Source organism: Mauremys mutica, chromosome 3 (genome assembly GCF_020497125.1).
Source record: "Mauremys mutica isolate MM-2020 ecotype Southern chromosome 3, ASM2049712v1, whole genome shotgun sequence".
Taxonomy (NCBI): Eukaryota; Metazoa; Chordata; order Testudines; family Geoemydidae; genus Mauremys; species Mauremys mutica.
Genome location: NC_059074.1, coordinates 144,965,164 through 144,984,397, shown reverse-complemented (window position 1 = coordinate 144,984,397; position 19,234 = coordinate 144,965,164). Strand labels below are relative to the sequence as shown.

At 45.7% G+C, this 19,234-nt stretch overlaps 1 protein-coding gene across 1 annotated transcript in view; it reads left to right on the top strand.

Moving 5' to 3' along the window:
- HEATR5B (HEAT repeat containing 5B) overlaps positions 1–19,234 on the top strand; it is a 97,822-nt gene that overhangs the window by 73,631 nt on the left and 4,957 nt on the right. The window contains exons 29-34 of the mRNA XM_045009558.1: positions 1,496–1,756; positions 9,455–9,582; positions 11,509–11,653; positions 12,725–12,994; positions 14,347–14,571; positions 17,022–17,173. Coding sequence (XP_044865493.1) covers positions 1,496–1,756; positions 9,455–9,582; positions 11,509–11,653; positions 12,725–12,994; positions 14,347–14,571; positions 17,022–17,173 — 1,181 coding nt within the window. The remainder of the gene's footprint in view (positions 1–1,495; positions 1,757–9,454; positions 9,583–11,508; positions 11,654–12,724; positions 12,995–14,346; positions 14,572–17,021; positions 17,174–19,234) is intronic.

Here is a 19,234-nt window from a genome sequence, read left to right as displayed (position 1 = left end):
TCTTAAATAAGGAAAAGAGAGACTCAGATATAGAGCCAGTACTTGGCTTTTTATGGCTAAGGTTTCTAGGGTGTCTAATATTTCTTTTGTTTTGCTGATATTTCTTGGATTGCATTGTATCCTCCTGGTCCTTTGTCTTTATTTTGTCAGTTTCTGAGGTCTTGTGGATTTCCCTCAGTCCTATGCAGCATAGAAAAAAGTTAGGACAGAGAGGAAATTTAGTCTCACTCTATCATCTATTAGCAAAAAACATTTTATATCAAAGAACAGGAAGTGGTATGGGGACAGCCATAATGATACAGACGGCTGCTAGTCCTGTTGATGTGGAGAATTGTGCTGCAGGTAGCAGTAACAAAGATCAAACTTGAATATCTACATCAGCAAATGTACCCTATATATTTATACACCTCTACCCCAATATAACGTAGTCCTCGGGAGACAAAAAATCTCACTGCGTTATAGGTGAGACTGCGTTATATCAAACTTGCTTTGGCCTCCCCTGTTCCTTTTTCCCTGACCGCCCCCTCCAGAGACCCCCATCCCTAGTCACCCCCAGGACCCCACCCTCTACCCAACCCCCCTGCTCTCTGTCCCCTGACTACTCTGACCCCTATCCACCCCCTACCCCCCTGCCCCCTGACAGGCACTCACCGGCAGCGGCGGGAAGTGGAGCAATGTGGCCCCAGCCCGCTCCATTCCGCCACCTCCCAGCCGCAGCGCTCTGCTTCCCGCCGCAGGTGAGTGCAGGGAGGTTGGGGAAAGGACGCCCCCCATACTCGCCTGTGGCGGGAAGCAGAGTGCCGCGGCTGGGAGCTGGCGGAGTAGAGCAGGCTGGGGCCGGACTGCTCCGCTTCCCACCGCTGGTGAGTGCGCGGAGGTTGGGGAAAGGATGCCCTCCGCACTCACCAGCAGCGGGAAGCGGAGCGATGCGGCCCCAGCCCGCTCCGCTTTCCTTGCCCCAGCCCCAGCCGTGTCGCTGGGGGGGCGGGGTTTGGGGAAAGGTCCTGCACTCACAGGTGGCAGGAAGTGGAGTGCTGCGGCTGGGAGCTGGCGGAGTGGAGTGGGTTGGGGCCAGGCTGCTCCGCTTCCGCCGCTGCTGGTGAACGCGGGGGGGATCCCTTCCCCCAAGCCTCTCCCCCGAGTGACACGGCTGGGGCCGGGGCGAGGGAAGTGGAGCGGGCTGCTCCTGGCCCCCCCGCTAATCTCCCTGGCCACTCTGGGACTGCCAGGCCCCCAAAATTGCCCCCCCAACAGCTCCTGTCTCCTAGACCCTGGGGTGGGGGAGCCCCTGACTTCCCCCGAGACCCTCTGCCCCTTATCCAACCCCTTGGCCCCAGCCTGGCACTCTTAACACACTGCTCAGAGCAGCGTGTCAGAGCTTTACCGCGTTGTATGTGAACTCGTGTTATATCAGGTCGCGTTATATTGGGGTAGAGATGTACTTACAATATATGCCCTCTCATGCGCACACGTACTTTTTATGCTAATTTAACAGGTGGAGCATTTTACACTCCAGAGACAATTGATACAGCTAGACTGCACTACCGGAACTCTTGGGCTCCAATCCTACATGCAGTGGCACTCTGGCTAAACAGTGCAGGATTTAATGCTTCTGAGTCACCAGAAGAAGCAGCTGCAGCAATGCCTAATTCACAGAAACGTGCCTCGTCCATCATGTTAAACCAGGCACCTGGAACACCACCTACCACTAAATCTTTGCCAGAGATAAACAAAGATAGAATGCACTTGATTTTAGGTAAGAGCTTTATGATATCATATTTCAAAGTTTAATACCACAGTGTGGTTGCATTAAAAGGACACTATCATCTTGAAATCTAGCCAGTTTAAAATGGACCATATGTCCATTCCAACACTTACAGTCTGGCAACCCATTTCTCCAAAATGATTTTTATAGCTGTGAAAAACACTGCTCCATGTCCTTTTAATGAAATCTTCCAGATTAGTTTTATATCTGATTGTTACACTATGTTTAAAAATAAGTCATTAAGTATCTACATATAGTATATTTATTACAGTTCTGATGATACAATTATGTTCTCTAGACGTGTGTTCTTTCTGTAATTTTGGAATCATGAGCTAGATTAAATTATATCCAGGGGTGCTGGTGGTGCTGCTGCTGCACCCCCTGGCTTGAAGTGGTTTCCACTATATACAGGGTTTACAGTTTGATTCAGTGGCTCTCAGCAGCTCCCCGCCCCCCCCCCCCCCCCGAAAAAAAAATTGTTCCAGCACTCCTGATTATACCTCCTGATCAGATCATTATTCAGTAAAGACCTGTGTGACACTGGCCAGGTCACTTGGTCTATGCTGTGCCTCAGTTCATCATGTGTGGAATTGGGGATCGTACTGTACTTCCTACTTCACAGGGGTGTTGTAAGGAAAGCATCCGTTAGTAGTTGAGGCATTCAGGTACTATAGTGATGGGGGCTGTGGAAATGTCTAGATGTATAGATTTGTTGAATTTGGAATATATGTCCTAGCTGTACGCTCTAGGTCAGTGGCTCCCAAACATTTTTACTGGTGACCCCTTTCACATAGCAAGCCTCTGAGTGTGACCCCTTTCCCCCATACATTAAAAACACTTTTTTATATATACCATTATAAATGCTGGAAGCAAAGCGGGGTTTGGGGAGGAGGCTGACAGCTCGTGACGCCCCATGTAATAACCTCGCAACCCGTTCAGGGGTCCCGACCCCCAGTTTGAGAACCCCTGCTCTATGTTTATCTGTGTATATCTTTCAGTAGTTTTTGATCCATGCTATAAAAATAATTAGTAAAACAGTGTTGCACTGACAGTCGTATAATTAATTCTGAGACTTTTGTACAATAAACCCAGAGACATATTAGTTGTTTTTTCTTTCTTTAAATAGTAGCAGTTCTTTATAGAGATAGCATGTGAAAGTACTGTAATTGGAGTATTTGAATTTTAAGCATTTGTAATAATAATAGAAATGTTTGTTGAAGAATTGTGTTGTATATCTAGGTCATACCTGAAAATAAATTCTCTTCTATTGCAGTTTATTTTTTCCAGTTAAAATATTGTATTATAAAGAAACTTAAAAACACAGTTAAAAGTGGCAGATTTTTAATGTATAGATTTGCAAAGCAAATGACAAAATTAGTTCTTCTTCGAGTGATTGCTCCTATGCATTCCAGTTAGGTGTGCGCGCCGCGCGTGCACGGCTCTTCGGAAGATTTTTACCCTAGCAACACTCGGTGGGTCGTCTGGGCGCCCCCTGGAGTGGCGCCGCTATGGCGCAGGATATATACCCCTGCCGACCCATCCGCCCCTCAGTTCCTTCTTTCCGCCCGTGACGGCCGTTGGAACAGTGGAGCGCGGCTTAGCTGACCTCCACTTCCCTAGCTACTCGTAGTTTCTCTCGTTTAGTATATAGTTCAGATGTTTATAGTTGTAGTTAACTTTATTTCTTTTGTAGTTTAGTATTTATTTTCAGGGGTTCGGGGTTTATCCCCTTCCCCTCACCCGGTGCCGGGTCCGATGCCCGGTCCACAGGGTTCTACACTGCTCGGCCGGCCACAAGCCGATGCCGACAAGAGATCCTCTCCTAAGTGCCTCGAGGAATCTCAATTAGCAGATAAGTGCCGCATTTGTGAGGCCTTTAATCCGAGAACAAAGGGGAGCGGGACTTTCGTCTCAAGCAGCTCCTGAGGGAGGCAGCTGTTGCTCCTCCGCTCTCGGCGCCGAGCGCTGGTTAGTCTTCAAGGAGCACTCCCTCGGCACCGGATCGCCGGTACTGCCAAGGCCTCCCGGCACTGGCCCTCGCTGGCTCCGACGTCCACTCGGCATGGTTCCCTCTCCTGGAGGATGAAGAGGCACGATATACTTGCTGCGTTCGAGCCGCCTGCTCCGCAGCCGAGCGCTATGCTCAGTCGGAGCGCCCGGCACCGATGTCGGCCGCGGCACCGACAATATCCACACCATTAACTCCGGCCAGGCAAGAGCCGTCGAGTCCGGTGCTGGAAAGCTCCCCGGTACGGACCGTGGTTGAGCTCGCTATGACGCTGCGTCCGAGCCGCCTGCTCCGCAGCCGAGCGCTATGCTCAGTCGGATCGCCCGGCACCGATGTCTGCCGTGGCACCGACTATATCCGCACCATTAGCTCCGGCCAGGCAAGAGCCGTCGAGTCCGGTGCTGGAAAGCTCCCCGGTACGGACCGTGGTTGAGCTCGCTATGACGCTGCGTCCGAGCCGCCTGCTCCGCAGCCGAGCGCTACGCTCAGTCGGTTCGCCCGGCACCGATGTCTGCCGCGGCACCGACAATATCCGCACCATTAGCTCCGGCCAGGCAAGAGCCGTCGAGTCCGGTGCTGGAAAGCTCCCCGGTACGGACCGTGGTCGAGCTCGCTATGACGCTGCGTCCGAGCCGCCCGCTCCGCAGCCGAGCGCTATGCTCAGTCGAATCGCCCGGCACCGATGTCTGCCACGGCACCGACAGTATCCACACCGTTAACTCCGGCCAGGCAAGAACCGTCGAGTCTGGTGCTGGAAAGCTCCCCGGTACGAACCGTGGTCGAGCTCGCTTTTAAGCTGCGTCCGAGCCGCCCGCTCCGCAGCCTGAGCGCTCTACTACGTCGTACTGCCCGGCACCGGTACCTGCTGCGGCACCGACAGTATCAGCACCGTAGACTCCGGACACGCAAGAGCCTTCGAGTCCAGTACCTGAACACTCCCCGGCGCGAGCTGTGGTCGAGCTCACTATTCCCTCCACGCTGGAAACATTTCCACAGCGAGGGAGTTGATGGCAAGGGCAGAGCCTGCGCTGCTTTAACCCCCGACACCGCCGGTGTGGGTTATATTGTCTGTCGGCGAGCCTGTCTTGCTCACGCCACCCTGCGTCGGTACCGCAGAGCGGCACCGTTCCCGATCGCGGTCCCGCAGACGTTCTCGGTCCCGTCACCGATCGAGGTCCCGACGCCGCTCGCAGTCTCGGCACCGTTCTCTATTTCGGTGCCTTTGGTATTCGCGGCACCGGTCGGCGTCCCGTTCGCTGGCCCGGTACACTCGGCACCGATCCTGCTCCCGGCACCGCCCCAGGCACCGAGACTCCCATAGCCATTCCTGAACATCGAGCCTCGCACTCTCGGTCGACCGCCCGGCACAGATCCGGTGGCAGGTCCCGTTCTCGGTACCGGTATGTCTCCCGGTACCAATCCCCGGGGCCGCATCGAGCGCCATCAGTTAGAGAAGGAGACTCTACCAAAGGCTCTTCAGCTCCTTCAGGGCCATCCAGCCACGCATCAGTGTTGCCACGTGCGGACACTTCATATGCGCAGTACTCTGTTTTCCGATGTGCCCTCCACAGTCTTCCAGGAGACCTATCAGTGGTCCTTCTAGTCACCTTGGGTGTACTACCACGCCAGAGGCATACCGGTGCTCCCATCTCGCTCCGTTCCGACGGAGCTCTGGGTGCCAGAGGCAACAATTAGCCGTCCCCCTCCGACCGGTACGGAGCAAGCCCCGGTTCAGCCACCGGGCTCCCAGATCCCACCGGGTCAGGAGGTCGTCCAGGAGCGCGAGCCCACACAGGACCCGCTTGTCCCTGGCCTTTCTTCTGCCTCCTCCCCAGATGAGGCGGGGGGGCAGAAACATACTGCTCGGGCCCTCCTCTGATCGGAACGCAAGTGCATGGTATCATCCAGGGGGTACGAGTACCTATCGGTACATCTACCCCCCCCTGCTCCCTTGTCGTCCAGTCCCGCAAGGGGATGGAACGCCATGGCCAGCAGGCACCAGCCCCTAAAGCCAAGGAGGCTAGCCGAAGGGTCTTACCGGGCCGTAAGATGTACTCGGCGGGAGCCCTGCAACTTTGTGTACCAAACTAGCAAGCCCTGCTTAGCCGCTACTATGGGTGGCGGTGGGCAAATTTACAGAGTCGGTTCTTCAGAACTCCCGTCAAGAGTTCGATGCTCTCCTGGAACAAAGGAAGTCGCTAGCGAGAGCTTCCCTCCAGGCCTCGTTGGATGCAGCTGACTCCACTGCCACGACTCTGGCCTCGGGTGTTGCCACGAGGCGCTTTTCATGGCTCCAGTTATCAAGCCTTCCCTCGCAGCTGCTGCACACTATACAGAACTTGCCCTTCAATGGCAAAGGCCTGTTCTCTGGAAAAACTGGCCCTAGGCTACAAAGCCTAAAGGGCAACAGGGTCACTTTCTGCTCTCTCTCGGCATGCACACGCCGGTGCTTCAGCGCCGACCCTTCCGTCCCCAGCCTGACCGCTCTTACCCTGCGCCTAGACAAAGCCAGGACTTTGCCAGCAGGTGTTGCTTATGCGGTCGTAGGCGTCAATCAGGACCCCAAAGGAGCCAAAATTAGGGTCCGTCTAACCGCCAATGGGGCAAAAGCCTACCCATTCTCGTCCCTCTTAGGGACCCCTCTCATGAGCGATTCCTCTTGTAAGAGGCACGGACGCTCCTCTTCATCGGAGCTATACAGGAGGTACCTAAGGACGAAACCTAATCCCCTAGGCGAAGGGAGGTCTCAGACCTATCCTAGATCTGCGGGACTCAACAAGTTCACGATGCAGCTAAGTTCCGCATGGTACCCATGGGGACCGTCATCCCATCCTTGGATCCCGGAGACTGGTATGCCGCCCTTGATATGAAGGGCGCGTATTTTCACGTCGCCATTTCTCCTCCACAGAGAAGGTACCCCCGGTTTCGGGCCTACCATTGTTTCCAGAGGGACCACCGAGCCCAAGTTACCAGTCATGTGGGCATCGACACGGACCTATTCCTGTGTCTAGGCCTGATGATCAATAGAAAAATCCACTCTGATTCCCACACAGGGAATAGAATTCATTGGGGCCATCCTGGACTCCAGTCTCGCCAGAGCCTGCTTACCTCCGCCTCGGTTGCAGGCGATGGTAACATTTGTACAAGGTCTACGGACCTTCCTGACAACTTTGGCTCGCACTTGCCTAGGTTTCCTGAGTCACATGGCTGTCTGCACGTTGTTTCCAAACATGCCGGGCTTCGCTTCCGTCCACTTCAATCGTGGCTCACCTTGGTGTACCACCCGGGCAGAAATAGCATTCTCATGGTCGTCTCGTTCCCCCTGAGCATCCTAGGCTCCCTCGACCGGGAGTCAGCGCCCTCCCTGGTGTATCCAGGGATGCTGTTCCATTCACTCCTCAGGGTCCCTCATGACAGACACCCCATCTCTCGGCTGGGAGCTCACCTGGGTCAGTTTCGCACTCACGGCCTTCGGTCGGCTCAAGAGCTGGCCTTCCACATCAATGTCCGAAAGCTGAGAGCAGTCTGCCTTGTATACCAGGCATTTCAGCTGGCGGATCGCCTCAGCAGATCCTTCCTATCTCACAAGTGGTCATTTCCTCCGGACATTTCCATTCCGTTTTTCGGAAGTGGGACTTTCCCCGCATAGCCCTCTTCGCTCTCGCGAGAACGAAAAGAGAGAGAAGTTCTCCTCATTCCAAGGCCTCTCCCCGGGCTCGATCTTGGAGGTGTTTTCTGATGCCGTGGATGAGCCATCGGCTGTACGCTTTCCACCATTCCCGCTGGTCCACAAGGTCCTGCCAAAACTCCGCAGGGACAGAGCGCACCTGATCATGATCGCTCCAGCGTAACTCAGGCAGCACTGGTACACCAGGTTGCTACCCCCTGTCGGTAGCCAACCCTATTTCCCTGCCTCTTTGCCCAGACCCCATAACGCGGGATCACGGCAAGCTTCACCACCCAGACTTGTAATCCCTGCACCTCACAGCATAGCTGCTGCGTGGCTAAACCGATCCCAGTTGCATTGTTCTGCCTCGGTTCTACAGGATTCTCCTGGGTGGTAGGAAATCTTCCACTCGGTTAACGTATCTGGCACAGTGGAAGTGTTTCTCCTGCTGCTGCGAAACGCACAATGTTTCTCCTGCCAAGGTCCCGATCCAGTCCGTCTTGGACTACCTCTGGTCTCTCAAACAGCAGCACCTGGCGCAGTCCTCATTAAGGGCACTCTTGGCAGCCATCTCTCCCTTCCACCCAGCGGAGAGTGGCCGCTCCGTATTCTTACACCTTGTGGTTTCTAGGTTCCTCAAGGGCTTGGAGCGTTATACCCCCCCAGTTGGCCCCCGCCAAAACCTGGGTCTTCGACCTGGTTCTAACCAGTTTTATGATTGCCCATTCGAGCCACTGATGACATACTTGCTGACATACCTGTCCTGGAAGACAGTTTTTCCTTGTGGCCTTTCCATAGGCCAGACGAGTTTCCGAGCTTCAGGTGCTCACGATGGACCCACGGTATAATGTGTGTCTCAAGGACAAGGGCAGTTGTGACCACGTCCGGCCTTCCTCCCTAAAGGTGGTGTCAGCCTCTCATATCATCCAGGATATCTTCCTTCCGGTCTTCTTTCTGAAGCCTCACTTATAGCAAGGAGAGCAACAATTGCCCTCCCTAGACGTCCGTAGGGCATCCGCAATCTATATCGAGCGGGCAAAGCCCTTTCGTAACGCCCCCAAATCTTCGTCGTGCTGGCGTGCCAGACGAGGGGCATGCCTGTCTCCTCCTAGAGGATTTCGTCTTCAATGACATCGTGCATCCGCACCTCCTGGGGTTTAGCCCATGTTCCATAGAGCCACCTTACTTCACATTCCACCAGGGCTCAGGCTTCTCTGCTGCCTTCCTGGCTCACGTACCCTTTCAGGGGATGTGTAGTGCAACTACCTGGCCCTCGGTCCACACCTTTGCCTCATTGGCCCAAGAGTCCAGAGATGATGCAGCCTTTGGCTCAGCAGTTTTGCATTCTGCAACATCTAACTCCGACCCCACCGCCTACGTAAGGCTTGGGAATCACCTAACTGGAATGCATAGGAGCAATCACTCGAAGAAGAAAAGACGGTTACTCACCGTTGTAACTGTTGTTCTTCGAGATGTGTTGCTCCTGTCCATTCCAGACCCGCCCTCCTTCCCCACTGTCGGAGTAGCCGGCAAGAAGGAACTGAGGGGCGGATGGGTCGGCAGGGGTATATATCCTGCGCCATAGCGGCGCCACTCCAGGGGGCGCCCAGCCGACCCACCGAGTGTTGCTAGGGTAAAAATCTTCCGAAGAGCCGTGCACGCGCGGCGCGCACACCTAACTGGAATGGATAGGAGCAACACATCTCGAAGAACAACAGTTACAACGGTGAGTAACCGTCTTTTTCCTTTCCTGATCTATAGGTTAGTAACCATGATTATTTACTATTTATGGTCTCAATCTTGGTTTTACTGGAAAAAAAAAAAGGGACTGGTCTGGCATTTTTAACGCAAAGAATATCTCTCAATGGCAAAAATAAATCACGAGTATAACTTTTGCATTTTAAAAAACCCTCAAACAAACCCAACTTCCGCATCGTTTAAATTCTTAAATATGTTATAAAACAATCCTCATCATATAGGTATAGAAATAAGATTTGTTTGTGTTTCTTTTCAGGTGTTAGTATACAATTCCTCTGTTCCCCCAGGCCTGAGGAGCCTGTTGAACACGTCACATCTTGTTTACAGGCACTGCATACTTTACTGGATTCCCCTTGTGCTAGAATTCATATTGCAGAGGATCAGGTATAGTACATAGCCCTAGCAATATGTTACTGATGTTGGAATCTCAGTGGCTTATTCTGTTTTTAGATGCGCGTGTGTGTAAATGTTCAGTGATTAATCTGTATTCTGTTTACTTCCACGTCCCTGAAAATTAGAGCTGGTCCAAAACTAGGGGAAAAAACATTTCTGAAATGTAGGCAAATTCAAAATGTTTTTGTTGTTGTTCATAATGATTCAATTTTTTCTTTTTTTGTAGATTTTTAAAAAATTGGTTATTACCTTAAATTTTCAGTAGTGATTTTTTTAAACCTGACCTATTAAAGTTGCAACTAGAAAACAACAATAACAGAAAAGCTCCAACAAAATTTTGCAAAACACAAAATGTGCTATATTTATTTCATTTAAAAATTTTTTCTTAAATTTTCAAAAGTAGGTATTTTAGAAATGTTTTTTCAAAAGTTCCATTTTTGAATGAAGAACAGATTTCAATGAAAAATAATAGCAGTCAAAACACTTTGAGCAGCTCTACTGGAAATATTCTTCACTCATTATGTTCAATATCTAATGTACTAGATTCTCCTAGGGAGAGAAATGAATTCTAAATTCAAGAAGGAAAACTTTATAAACAAAACTCAATGTTTGTCATAGCAGAAATATATTGCTATATCTTGGAGGGTAGGAGATTTATTTAATTTGCCATGATGATTTGGTATAGGAATAAGTGGGATCTATAAAAAGCTTTTCCATTTTAATTGGTGGCTCATGTTTAATTTTTAATAGCAATTCAGTAAATCTGAAGATCATGGCAGTGGACTTATCACCCCATTCTCTTTTCCTTAATGCCTGATAAATCACAGAAGATGATCTATTTTATGATTATCTCTGACAGAGACTGTACACTTTTGTAGAACAGAAACCTTTATAGGGAAAGTACTATGGAAGTCCTGTAGCAACACTGCAGACCAAGTACTCTTTCTCTTTTTTATTTACAATTACTTGGATTTTTGCTAGCCACAGAGCTGAGGGTGAACAATTATGTGTTGTCCCCTCCCCTGCTCTTGAGTAAGTGGCTTAAAAGCCACGGTCAACCATTCAGAAGATGTTTCAGCTCACATAAACTCAATGGGCCTAATGCCACTTCTATCATACTATCACAACGATGTCCCAGATGTATTTAGACAGTTTGTTTTCATGGGTCTTCATCCTTTAGCAGCTTTATGGTGTTTACAAGGGCTTTAATTATTTATTATTTTGTGGGGAAAATACACTACTTACTGGATAAATCTGGCAAAGTTATATCATTGTCCCCTTTTGTGTGTGGTTGGTTACTTTGGCCGTGGGAGGCTTTCCCTTCAGCATCAGATCTCCGTATCCCCCAGCAGACTTTAACATTAGTTTTCAAGCAGTTGAGGTGAAAAAATATTTTGTTTTTAAAAAAGACAGTAAATTGCCAAACTCAACCATACATCCATTTAATACCATTAGGCTTGTGTATCGGCACACTTGCCCATTTTTTAAATAATTTTCTCCTTTTAAATCTTACCATTAAAACAGAAATGAGAGAACAATCCTATTAGCAATCCTTTGTGTTTCTCGAGTGTAAACCTCCTAAACCACAGTTTGCACACATTTGGGATTAGATTTAACCATTTTTTGTTCTTTTAAAAAATCCCAGGTTATGGTGAGTGAAAAACACGCCCTTAGAGTAAATCAGTAATGTAACAGGATAAAGGGTGGGGCATATGCAAAAGTGATTCTCTCAGAAGTGAACTGAAAAACACTATTAGTGTGTACCAAAGGAACTGTGCTTTTTAAAACTGAGAAAAAAATATTCTATGGCTAAGAATAACAGTAGATTAACCAGAAACCATTTTTGCTGATAATTAGGGGTCTGTGAACCATTCACTTGTAATTTACATTTTAAAAAAATATTTTAATTTATTCTAGCTCCTTGGTGTTGAACTTCTGAGTGTGATGCATCGACTCTTATTGACCTGGGATCCTCCTTCAGTCCAGCTGCTAGTTACAGGAGTTGTCCAGCAGATAGTGAGAGCAGCTCAAGATTACTTGCAAGAAAAAAGGAACACACTAAGTAAGACTTTAAAAACAAACAAATTTAAAACTGTTGTTTGCATTTACAGAGGAAAAAAGCAACACATTTCCTAATTGGGAGAAGAACTCAGATTTATTAAAGTGTGGTTCTTCTCTGAAAACTGACTAGGTAAAAATGGCTCCTACTTATCCCAGATCTGTTCAATGTATTCATAGTTATACCCTCAGTTATCTTCACTGACACCTTTTCTCAGGGTGACTGTGGGGCAGGGCAAGGGCTTACTGCTTTTTACTTCTGTTAGTGCTGTAGAAAGAACCAACACAGCTAAGAGAGAGTGGAATGCATTTTATTCCTTTTTCTGCATCAATAAAATTGTTTATTAAACCCCAATAAGTTACATCTTTCCAAACCCATGCAGGCAATGGGACACCACATGTGTTCCCTAAAACATCATTTGGATTCAGTGGAGTTGCATAGGGGAACTGAGGGCATAATTACTAGACTTTATTACTGACAATGGCAAAGGAGAGAACATAGCTTGTAAGTCTGCCACTCAGAAGAAAATCTTATAAACTGAGCACATTTGATATTAATATAATAGAGACAGTACACAGAATCCCACAATACTATTTTTAGAGTCACATTTCAGATTGGAATAGCACTTTAATATTTTTTCTACAAAAATCTTATTTGTTTAACTAAGATAAAGAAAAAAAACTATTGTATTAATATACTTCACACGACATTGTGCCTGGCAACATGCAGAAGTTGGCATCTTTTGATGATAATTTTACCACATGAGTTTTTTAAGTATGAAACACAGCAACTGTTTTCAGACATTGTAATTATTAAATTTTATCAATTTCTGGGCTCGTTATGAAATTTTTAAGTCAATTGTTACGATCACAAAACCTTTAAGGCAATTTAAAACTCCCTCAGCACATGTTAACTTTAAAAGTAGTATTTTTCTTAACCTGTGTGATCTGTCTGACATTATACATTAATGTGAACCTCTAGCTCTTCTCAAAGTATTATCTACCTGTCAGTGTATTTTATCTAATAGTTATTTAGGGTTTTTTTTAATATTTAACCAAATGTCTTTCACTGCAGATGAAGACGACATAAAGGAAAAAGAAACATGCCTTGTGTTAGGAGAAGGTGGTGAGAGCGGTGGCCTTGTGCCTGGAAAATCTCTCGTCTTTGCAGCCATGGAACTACTAATGTTTATCCTAGTACGGCACATGCCACAGCTAAGCCCAAAAATGTCAGACTCTCCAAGTCATGTTTCTGCCAAACCCCAGCTCTCTGAAGAAAGTGCTCGCCTTGTGGCTGCCACAGTTACCATCCTATCTGACCTGCCTTCTCTGTGCTCTCCAGCCGGTACTCTACTATAACTTCATATGCATAAATGAATGGGTTTTATGAGAAACATAAGACAAATCCTGTAATTTGAAATGACCAAGTTACACAGCAGTAACTAAAAATGTTACCTCCGTTGCAGACCACTTTAAGTGAAGCTAATTTATTGATGGTGAGGTTTGGATTCTAGAGCAATTTAAGGGTGCCCACTTTTCAGGTCACAGGATATCAGGAAAATCGCAAAATCAAAACTTGCACTGTATGCCCTGTTCGTTCTAATACAGCAGAGGCCTCTCTCACGTCTGCAAGAAATTACATTGACATTGCAGATGTTTAGCACTTCTTGAGGTTGAGCCCTTAGTGAGGTGCAAAGTTAATAACAATTCTAGAGAAAATAATTTCTGAAAAATACTTGGCCTGTAGTCCAAATTAGTGATTAATGGATGGCAAATGTTTAGTTAAAAATAAAAATGTTCTATAAGCCAGCCCAGAGTCTTGCACTGCTGCCATGCGGGAGCCTATGATTTGATTCCTGGTCCCATTTTTTCTTGCTTTCAGTGTTTTGAGGAGGAGCATTCAGTAGTGACCTTTCAGACCAGTTAAGGAGTGATATTGATGACTGCTACGAGGAATTTTGGCCAGGTTTTCTCAGCCAGAAAGCCATCTGCCCAGACTCATGGCTTTAAGTATGAGCTGGGGGAAGGATGAGTACAAATTCTATGTGTATGGGCTCTTTTTAGCTCCAATTGGGATGCAAAAGAAGCCCTAATCGGGGAAAGAATTTGTTATTTATCTATTTTTGGTGCTTTGTGGCCCCCATTACCATAATATCTGAGCATCTCACAGTCTTTACTGTATTTGTCCCTTGCGAACTAGGGAAGTATTATTATCCCCATTTCACAGATGGGAAACTGGCATAAAAAAGGCTAGGTGACTTGCCCAAGCTCATACAGGAAGTCTGGGCAGAGGAAAGAATTGAACCTGCATCTCTCCAGCCCCAGACTAGTACCCTAACCACTGGACCATCCTTTCTTTCTTTAATGGATTTTTAAAAATCGTTCCTTGTCAACCTAGAGCAGATTTTTAATGGCTGAGTTATAAATCCCTGAATTGCTGATAGCTTTTTAACTTCATTAGCACAAATGATTCCAAATGATGTAAATTGTCATATAATACATTTGGACTATAGTAAGATGTTTCTTAATTGTTAAAATATTATTGAATCATATTTACTACCACACAAATAAATTTATAGTACATTTTGGTATATTCATTGATAGCAAGAGATGTTCCACTAAGGAAATATAAAGAAGTTGTGAACCATACCTGGTATTAGAATTAACTGCAAGAATGCACTTTAATTTTTATTTCAGGATGTATGACAATATTACCTACAATCCTGTTTCTGATTACAAGAGTATTGAAAGAAACTGCAGTAAAATCAGTGGATAATCAGGTCTCACCGCCAGTCAGTGCAACTCTTCAGGCAATAAAAACTATTGTAACTCTTCCAATGGCCAAGACTGAGGAAACTCATAAGCAATGGACCAGTCTTATCCGCAGCACTCTGGCATCTGTCTTGGAATACTCCCAACCAGGTAAGCAGTTTACTCTCAACCAGTTAAGCAGCTTAAAGCTAAAGCTTCTGTTCTGGAGAAGTGAATGTTACGTGTTTGTATATAATATAATATAGACTACATATCAGGTTAGGTTTATGGGGACAAAAAGCTGTGATTAACAAAGCATAGCTTGTAAAACAGAGACAAGATCTACGCGCTAACACAAGCCTGCCTAAACACTCTGCATTATAGTGAACTGTATTTATAATGTATAAAATGTATGTAATGCTGAATACAATGCCAATTTTAGAATAATACAGCCTTATCTCAGGGCAGCACACTTCATCTTCATCCTTCTTGACCTCTCAGCTGCCTTTGGCAATATTAATCATACTCTCTTTCTTGAAATCTTGTCCTTACTTGGTTTTTACAAATCAGTTCTCTTCTACCTCTCCACTCATTTCCTCAGTGTCTTTTTGAGCAGGCCTCCCACCCTTCTCCTGTTTCCATAGGTCTCTCATAGGGCTTGGCACACTTACCTTCTGTTTCTGCACATTTTCTTTAGGTAACCTCATCAACTCACACAGCTTCAACTACTATCTCTGTACCTTTGACTCACAAATTTCTCTCTCCATTCCTGACCTGTCTCTCTTCTGCCAATCCTGCATCTCAGCCTGTCTCTCTGAAAACTCCTGGATGTCTCACAACCATCTTAACTCCTTGTCTTCCTTCCCAAACCCTTCCTCGCTTTTTGTTACTGTTGACAATCCATCCTCCCCTATGTCACCCACGCCCATAAACTAGGAATCATCTTTGATTATCCCCTCTTTCCTTTTACCCCAAAATATCTGCCTGCCCAGAGAGAATCAGATCTCAGTGACCAAAGTGGCGCATAGGGAGAGAGCCAGTGTCTCAGGTAGGCAGAGCCATAATTGTATCGAGCTGTATGCAGTAACTCAAACTCAATACCTGGAAATGTGGTTCATGGAAACTGGAAGCCAGTGATGCTTTAAGAGAATCGATATAATAGGCTTCATGTAGTCTTTATCACAGTGAGCATTACAGTAATTCAATGTGAAAGTAGTAAAGACATGGCTGACTGTGGCAAATTCACATCAGAGAATTGATCACAATATAGTCTAGCATAATACAGAGGGGTAAAAGACTAGCCACTGATATCACCAGGGAATCAGAGAAGTGAGGACCCAAAAACATCTCCATATTGTAAATCTCCTTGACAAAGGACTGAGTGACCCTTTCAGTAATGGGAAAAAACATACTCCTGCCACAACCCATAGATGCTTCCCCTGGCCTACCAGCAGCATCTCCATCTTGTCTGCACTGACTTCAATCAGCTTCCTCTAATCCAAGTGTCTTCTCTGCCCTAGAAGAACAAAGAGGCGGTACAATCCATGTTGTCTGACCCAAAAGAGAGATCCAGAGATGCACGTAATTTGCCTACCGAGTGTATCTCTGCCAAAACCATCTCATTACACCCCCAAATAGCCTGAAATATAGATTGAACAGGAGAGGTGGGGAAAGAGTTTGGCAGAAGTGGTCATGTGAAATCTGAAGGGCCAACAGCGTAATTACACAATGCCCTCCTTTAGGATCTCTGAGAGGAAACAATCATTGAATTAAGTTTTCCAGGCCAAACCCATATTAATTTTCAGTAGCCTCTTTAGTTGTATGTCTCATCAAACTTATCTCTCTCAACTTCACCTTGGCTTAAGGGCCTTCAAGCCCCCATTTCCACAAGCACCACTGACACTTATTGTAGACCTTCTGTGGACTTCATGAGATTTCATTTAACTCCTTGCAAGGTGCATGCACTGAGGCAAGGGTTTGCTTACCTTCAGTTCACTTTTCAGGACAGAATGAAGTTGCACATTTCGCCAGCTTAGCAAAATGGACGGTATGATTTTAACAGGCTTATTAACACAGTCAAATCATAACTAATTTTCAGCACAACACTCAAGAACCTTTCTCCTTAGTGCAGGCTACTCCCATGCTAGATTTTAGGTTTCTACATGCCAGCCATTTCAGCTGCAGAGGCTGTTTTGAAAGGGTTTACAAGAGACTTGGTTATAATGGGGACTGTATAATGTTTTTTCCACCATCTTTCTGCTCAAAAATAGCATAGTTGTATTTGCTTAAACTTTAAAAACAATAAAAATATACCTGTGACCAGAGACCAAGCATGAATAATTTTGGCTGCATAGGTGGAAATTTCAGGAAGTTTTAAGCAGTTTAAAAGAGAGGATTAGACTAGAGTTAATCATCTTAAACAACCTCAACTGTATCAGTCACTACCACTAATTGTAAAAATGTGACTCTGGTGGTGGTGAATAGGCACGTATTTGAGCGTAATTGAAGTTTTTTCTAGTATATCTCTTTGTTGTGAATTATTCTAGTACACTAGGATTTACTAAACAAACTCTAAAACCTTTTCACAATAAGCTCAGCCTGTTTTTCTTTTTGTTTTTCAGAGGGCACCAAGTCTATTCTTGATGAAGTAAGCATGCTTACAGCAATTGCGCTCTTCCTTTGGTCTGCAAGTACAGAAATAATTGGAGTGCAGTCCTTACAGAACGGCTGCATTAACAGATTTAAAAATGCATTGAATTCCTGTGATCCTTGGGTAAGCGCATCATGTGGGAGTGTGCACAATCTTTTAAATGCTTGACACAAAGTAACTAGGAATGATGTTACATTTTCTGAATTCCCTGAAATCTATAATTTCTTCACTTCAAAAAGTAACCAGATCCTGCTTGTCAAATTAACAAATTAACCATCACAACTATTGCATCAATGGCAATTTTAACAAAACGTGGCACTTTTGCAGTAGGATTTTCAAGTTTCTTGTGCTAAATACTGGATTTATGTAGATTTATAAAAGTTACATCTTTGTTAATGTAAGAAATTTTAGGAAGGAAAAGATCACTGGGCCAAAAAAGTTTAGACCTTCTCTGGTTTATTTTAATACTAGTTCCTCATAATGCTACTCAAACTCCTGTTTCCATAGCTAAAGATTAGGGGCCAAATTTGCAGTGATTCTCCTACTTATATATGTACAAAATTTGTGCTTATATTACTTACTTGTACAAAACCCATTTTGAGTGTGCAGTTCAGGGATGCAGTTGTCTGATTTGCATGTGCATATCATTTCAGAGGCCCTCTGAAAATGGTTACATATTTGTTGCAAACTCATTTATGCTTTTTGTTTTGTCTTCTCTTTAAATTATCTTTTCAACTAGTCCATTGCAAAAGTGATAAATTGTAGCCTGACTTGGCTCAGACATGCTCAGTTAGCATGAAGTGAAACATAATTGCCATGTAGAAATTAGTTCGTTGGAGCAGTTATACAAATGTGCAGCTAGTGTAATTTTAGGTGAAAGAATGTTTCCCAAATTCATGTGCAACAGAATGTCTTATAGTCCCTAAGTCAGAGAACTCACTTTATGCCAGTACAGATACCTGCTCACCAGTTGGAGAAGCTGTTGGGTTAGGGACTGAAGCCTCCCCACAGCCCCTTTTTGTGACTTTTTGTATTTTTTGTTTGATGGACTCCATCTGTGTGCTCTTCCTCCCCCATTGGTAGAGCTTTTCTCATCACCAGAGAGAGACAGTCAACAATTCACACACTATTATCTGTCACATCCAATTTACAGTTGCACTTAAACTGAATGCTGTTTGCTTGAAAGGAACAATGAAGAGAGACTAGAGGAGATAAAGGGAGATGATATAAAGAAAATCTTCATCAATTCTTCTCTTACCTAAGCAAGGGCTGCACTGAGCTGACTAGTATTGATTATAAAAGTTAAAGGTTGGCAGTGGTAACTTACCATGTTATAGTGTCTCTTCTCTGAGTAATGACAAGATATCTAAAAGAGAACTGCTTTCCCTGTACTCCTCCTTTAGGGGAGTGGGCATGGGAGGAGAAAATTCTGTCCATGTCTAGGAAAGAACTGTCTTATGTAAGTCCAGTTCTTTGCTCTCCCCCCGCACCTCCCTCAATCCAGTTATATAGATGTTTTGAATTGTTATCTCCAAACTTTATTTCTTGATGTAGGTCTAAACTTCTTCCTCTATTTTCCCCACTACTCTTGGGGTTTTCCTATAGGTTTTCTATATAGTGTTTTCCCCCAAGAGGCACTCAGAGATTTCCTGAGGAAAAAAATATAAAGAAAAAGCATGCCATATTTTGGCATTTAGAACTCTATTCCACCTGAGAGTCCTTCACTGCAGTGGAGTCATCTGTTTCCAGACTGAACTGGGGTCTTATGCTCTGTCACTGTTCAGCAGTTTGCCAAAGCTTGACTTGCTGGAGTTCTTAAGGTGGGAAACAGTTTGAGACCATGTCTCTTCTTCCAGTTCAATGGTCACACCTACAGGAGACAATGGAGAGTGGAGTGTCTAGAATGCCGAGAAGGAGCCTTTACATCTATCCCTATTCAGCTCTGTATAGAGACCAACAACAGGAGAAGTTCATTTCTTTCCTCTGTTTAAGGAAGTTCTCTGCCTTTATCATCTAGCCAGAAATGAACACTCTCCCAGCACAGTTTTGGTAACAACAGAGAGCAGCTTAATATCAGCCATACTGGGTCCATACTTCGTTTTGTATGTCAACAAGGGAAATATACTCTAGATTGCATTGTATTATTTATTTTATTATTTCAATATATAAAATGGCAACTACAGC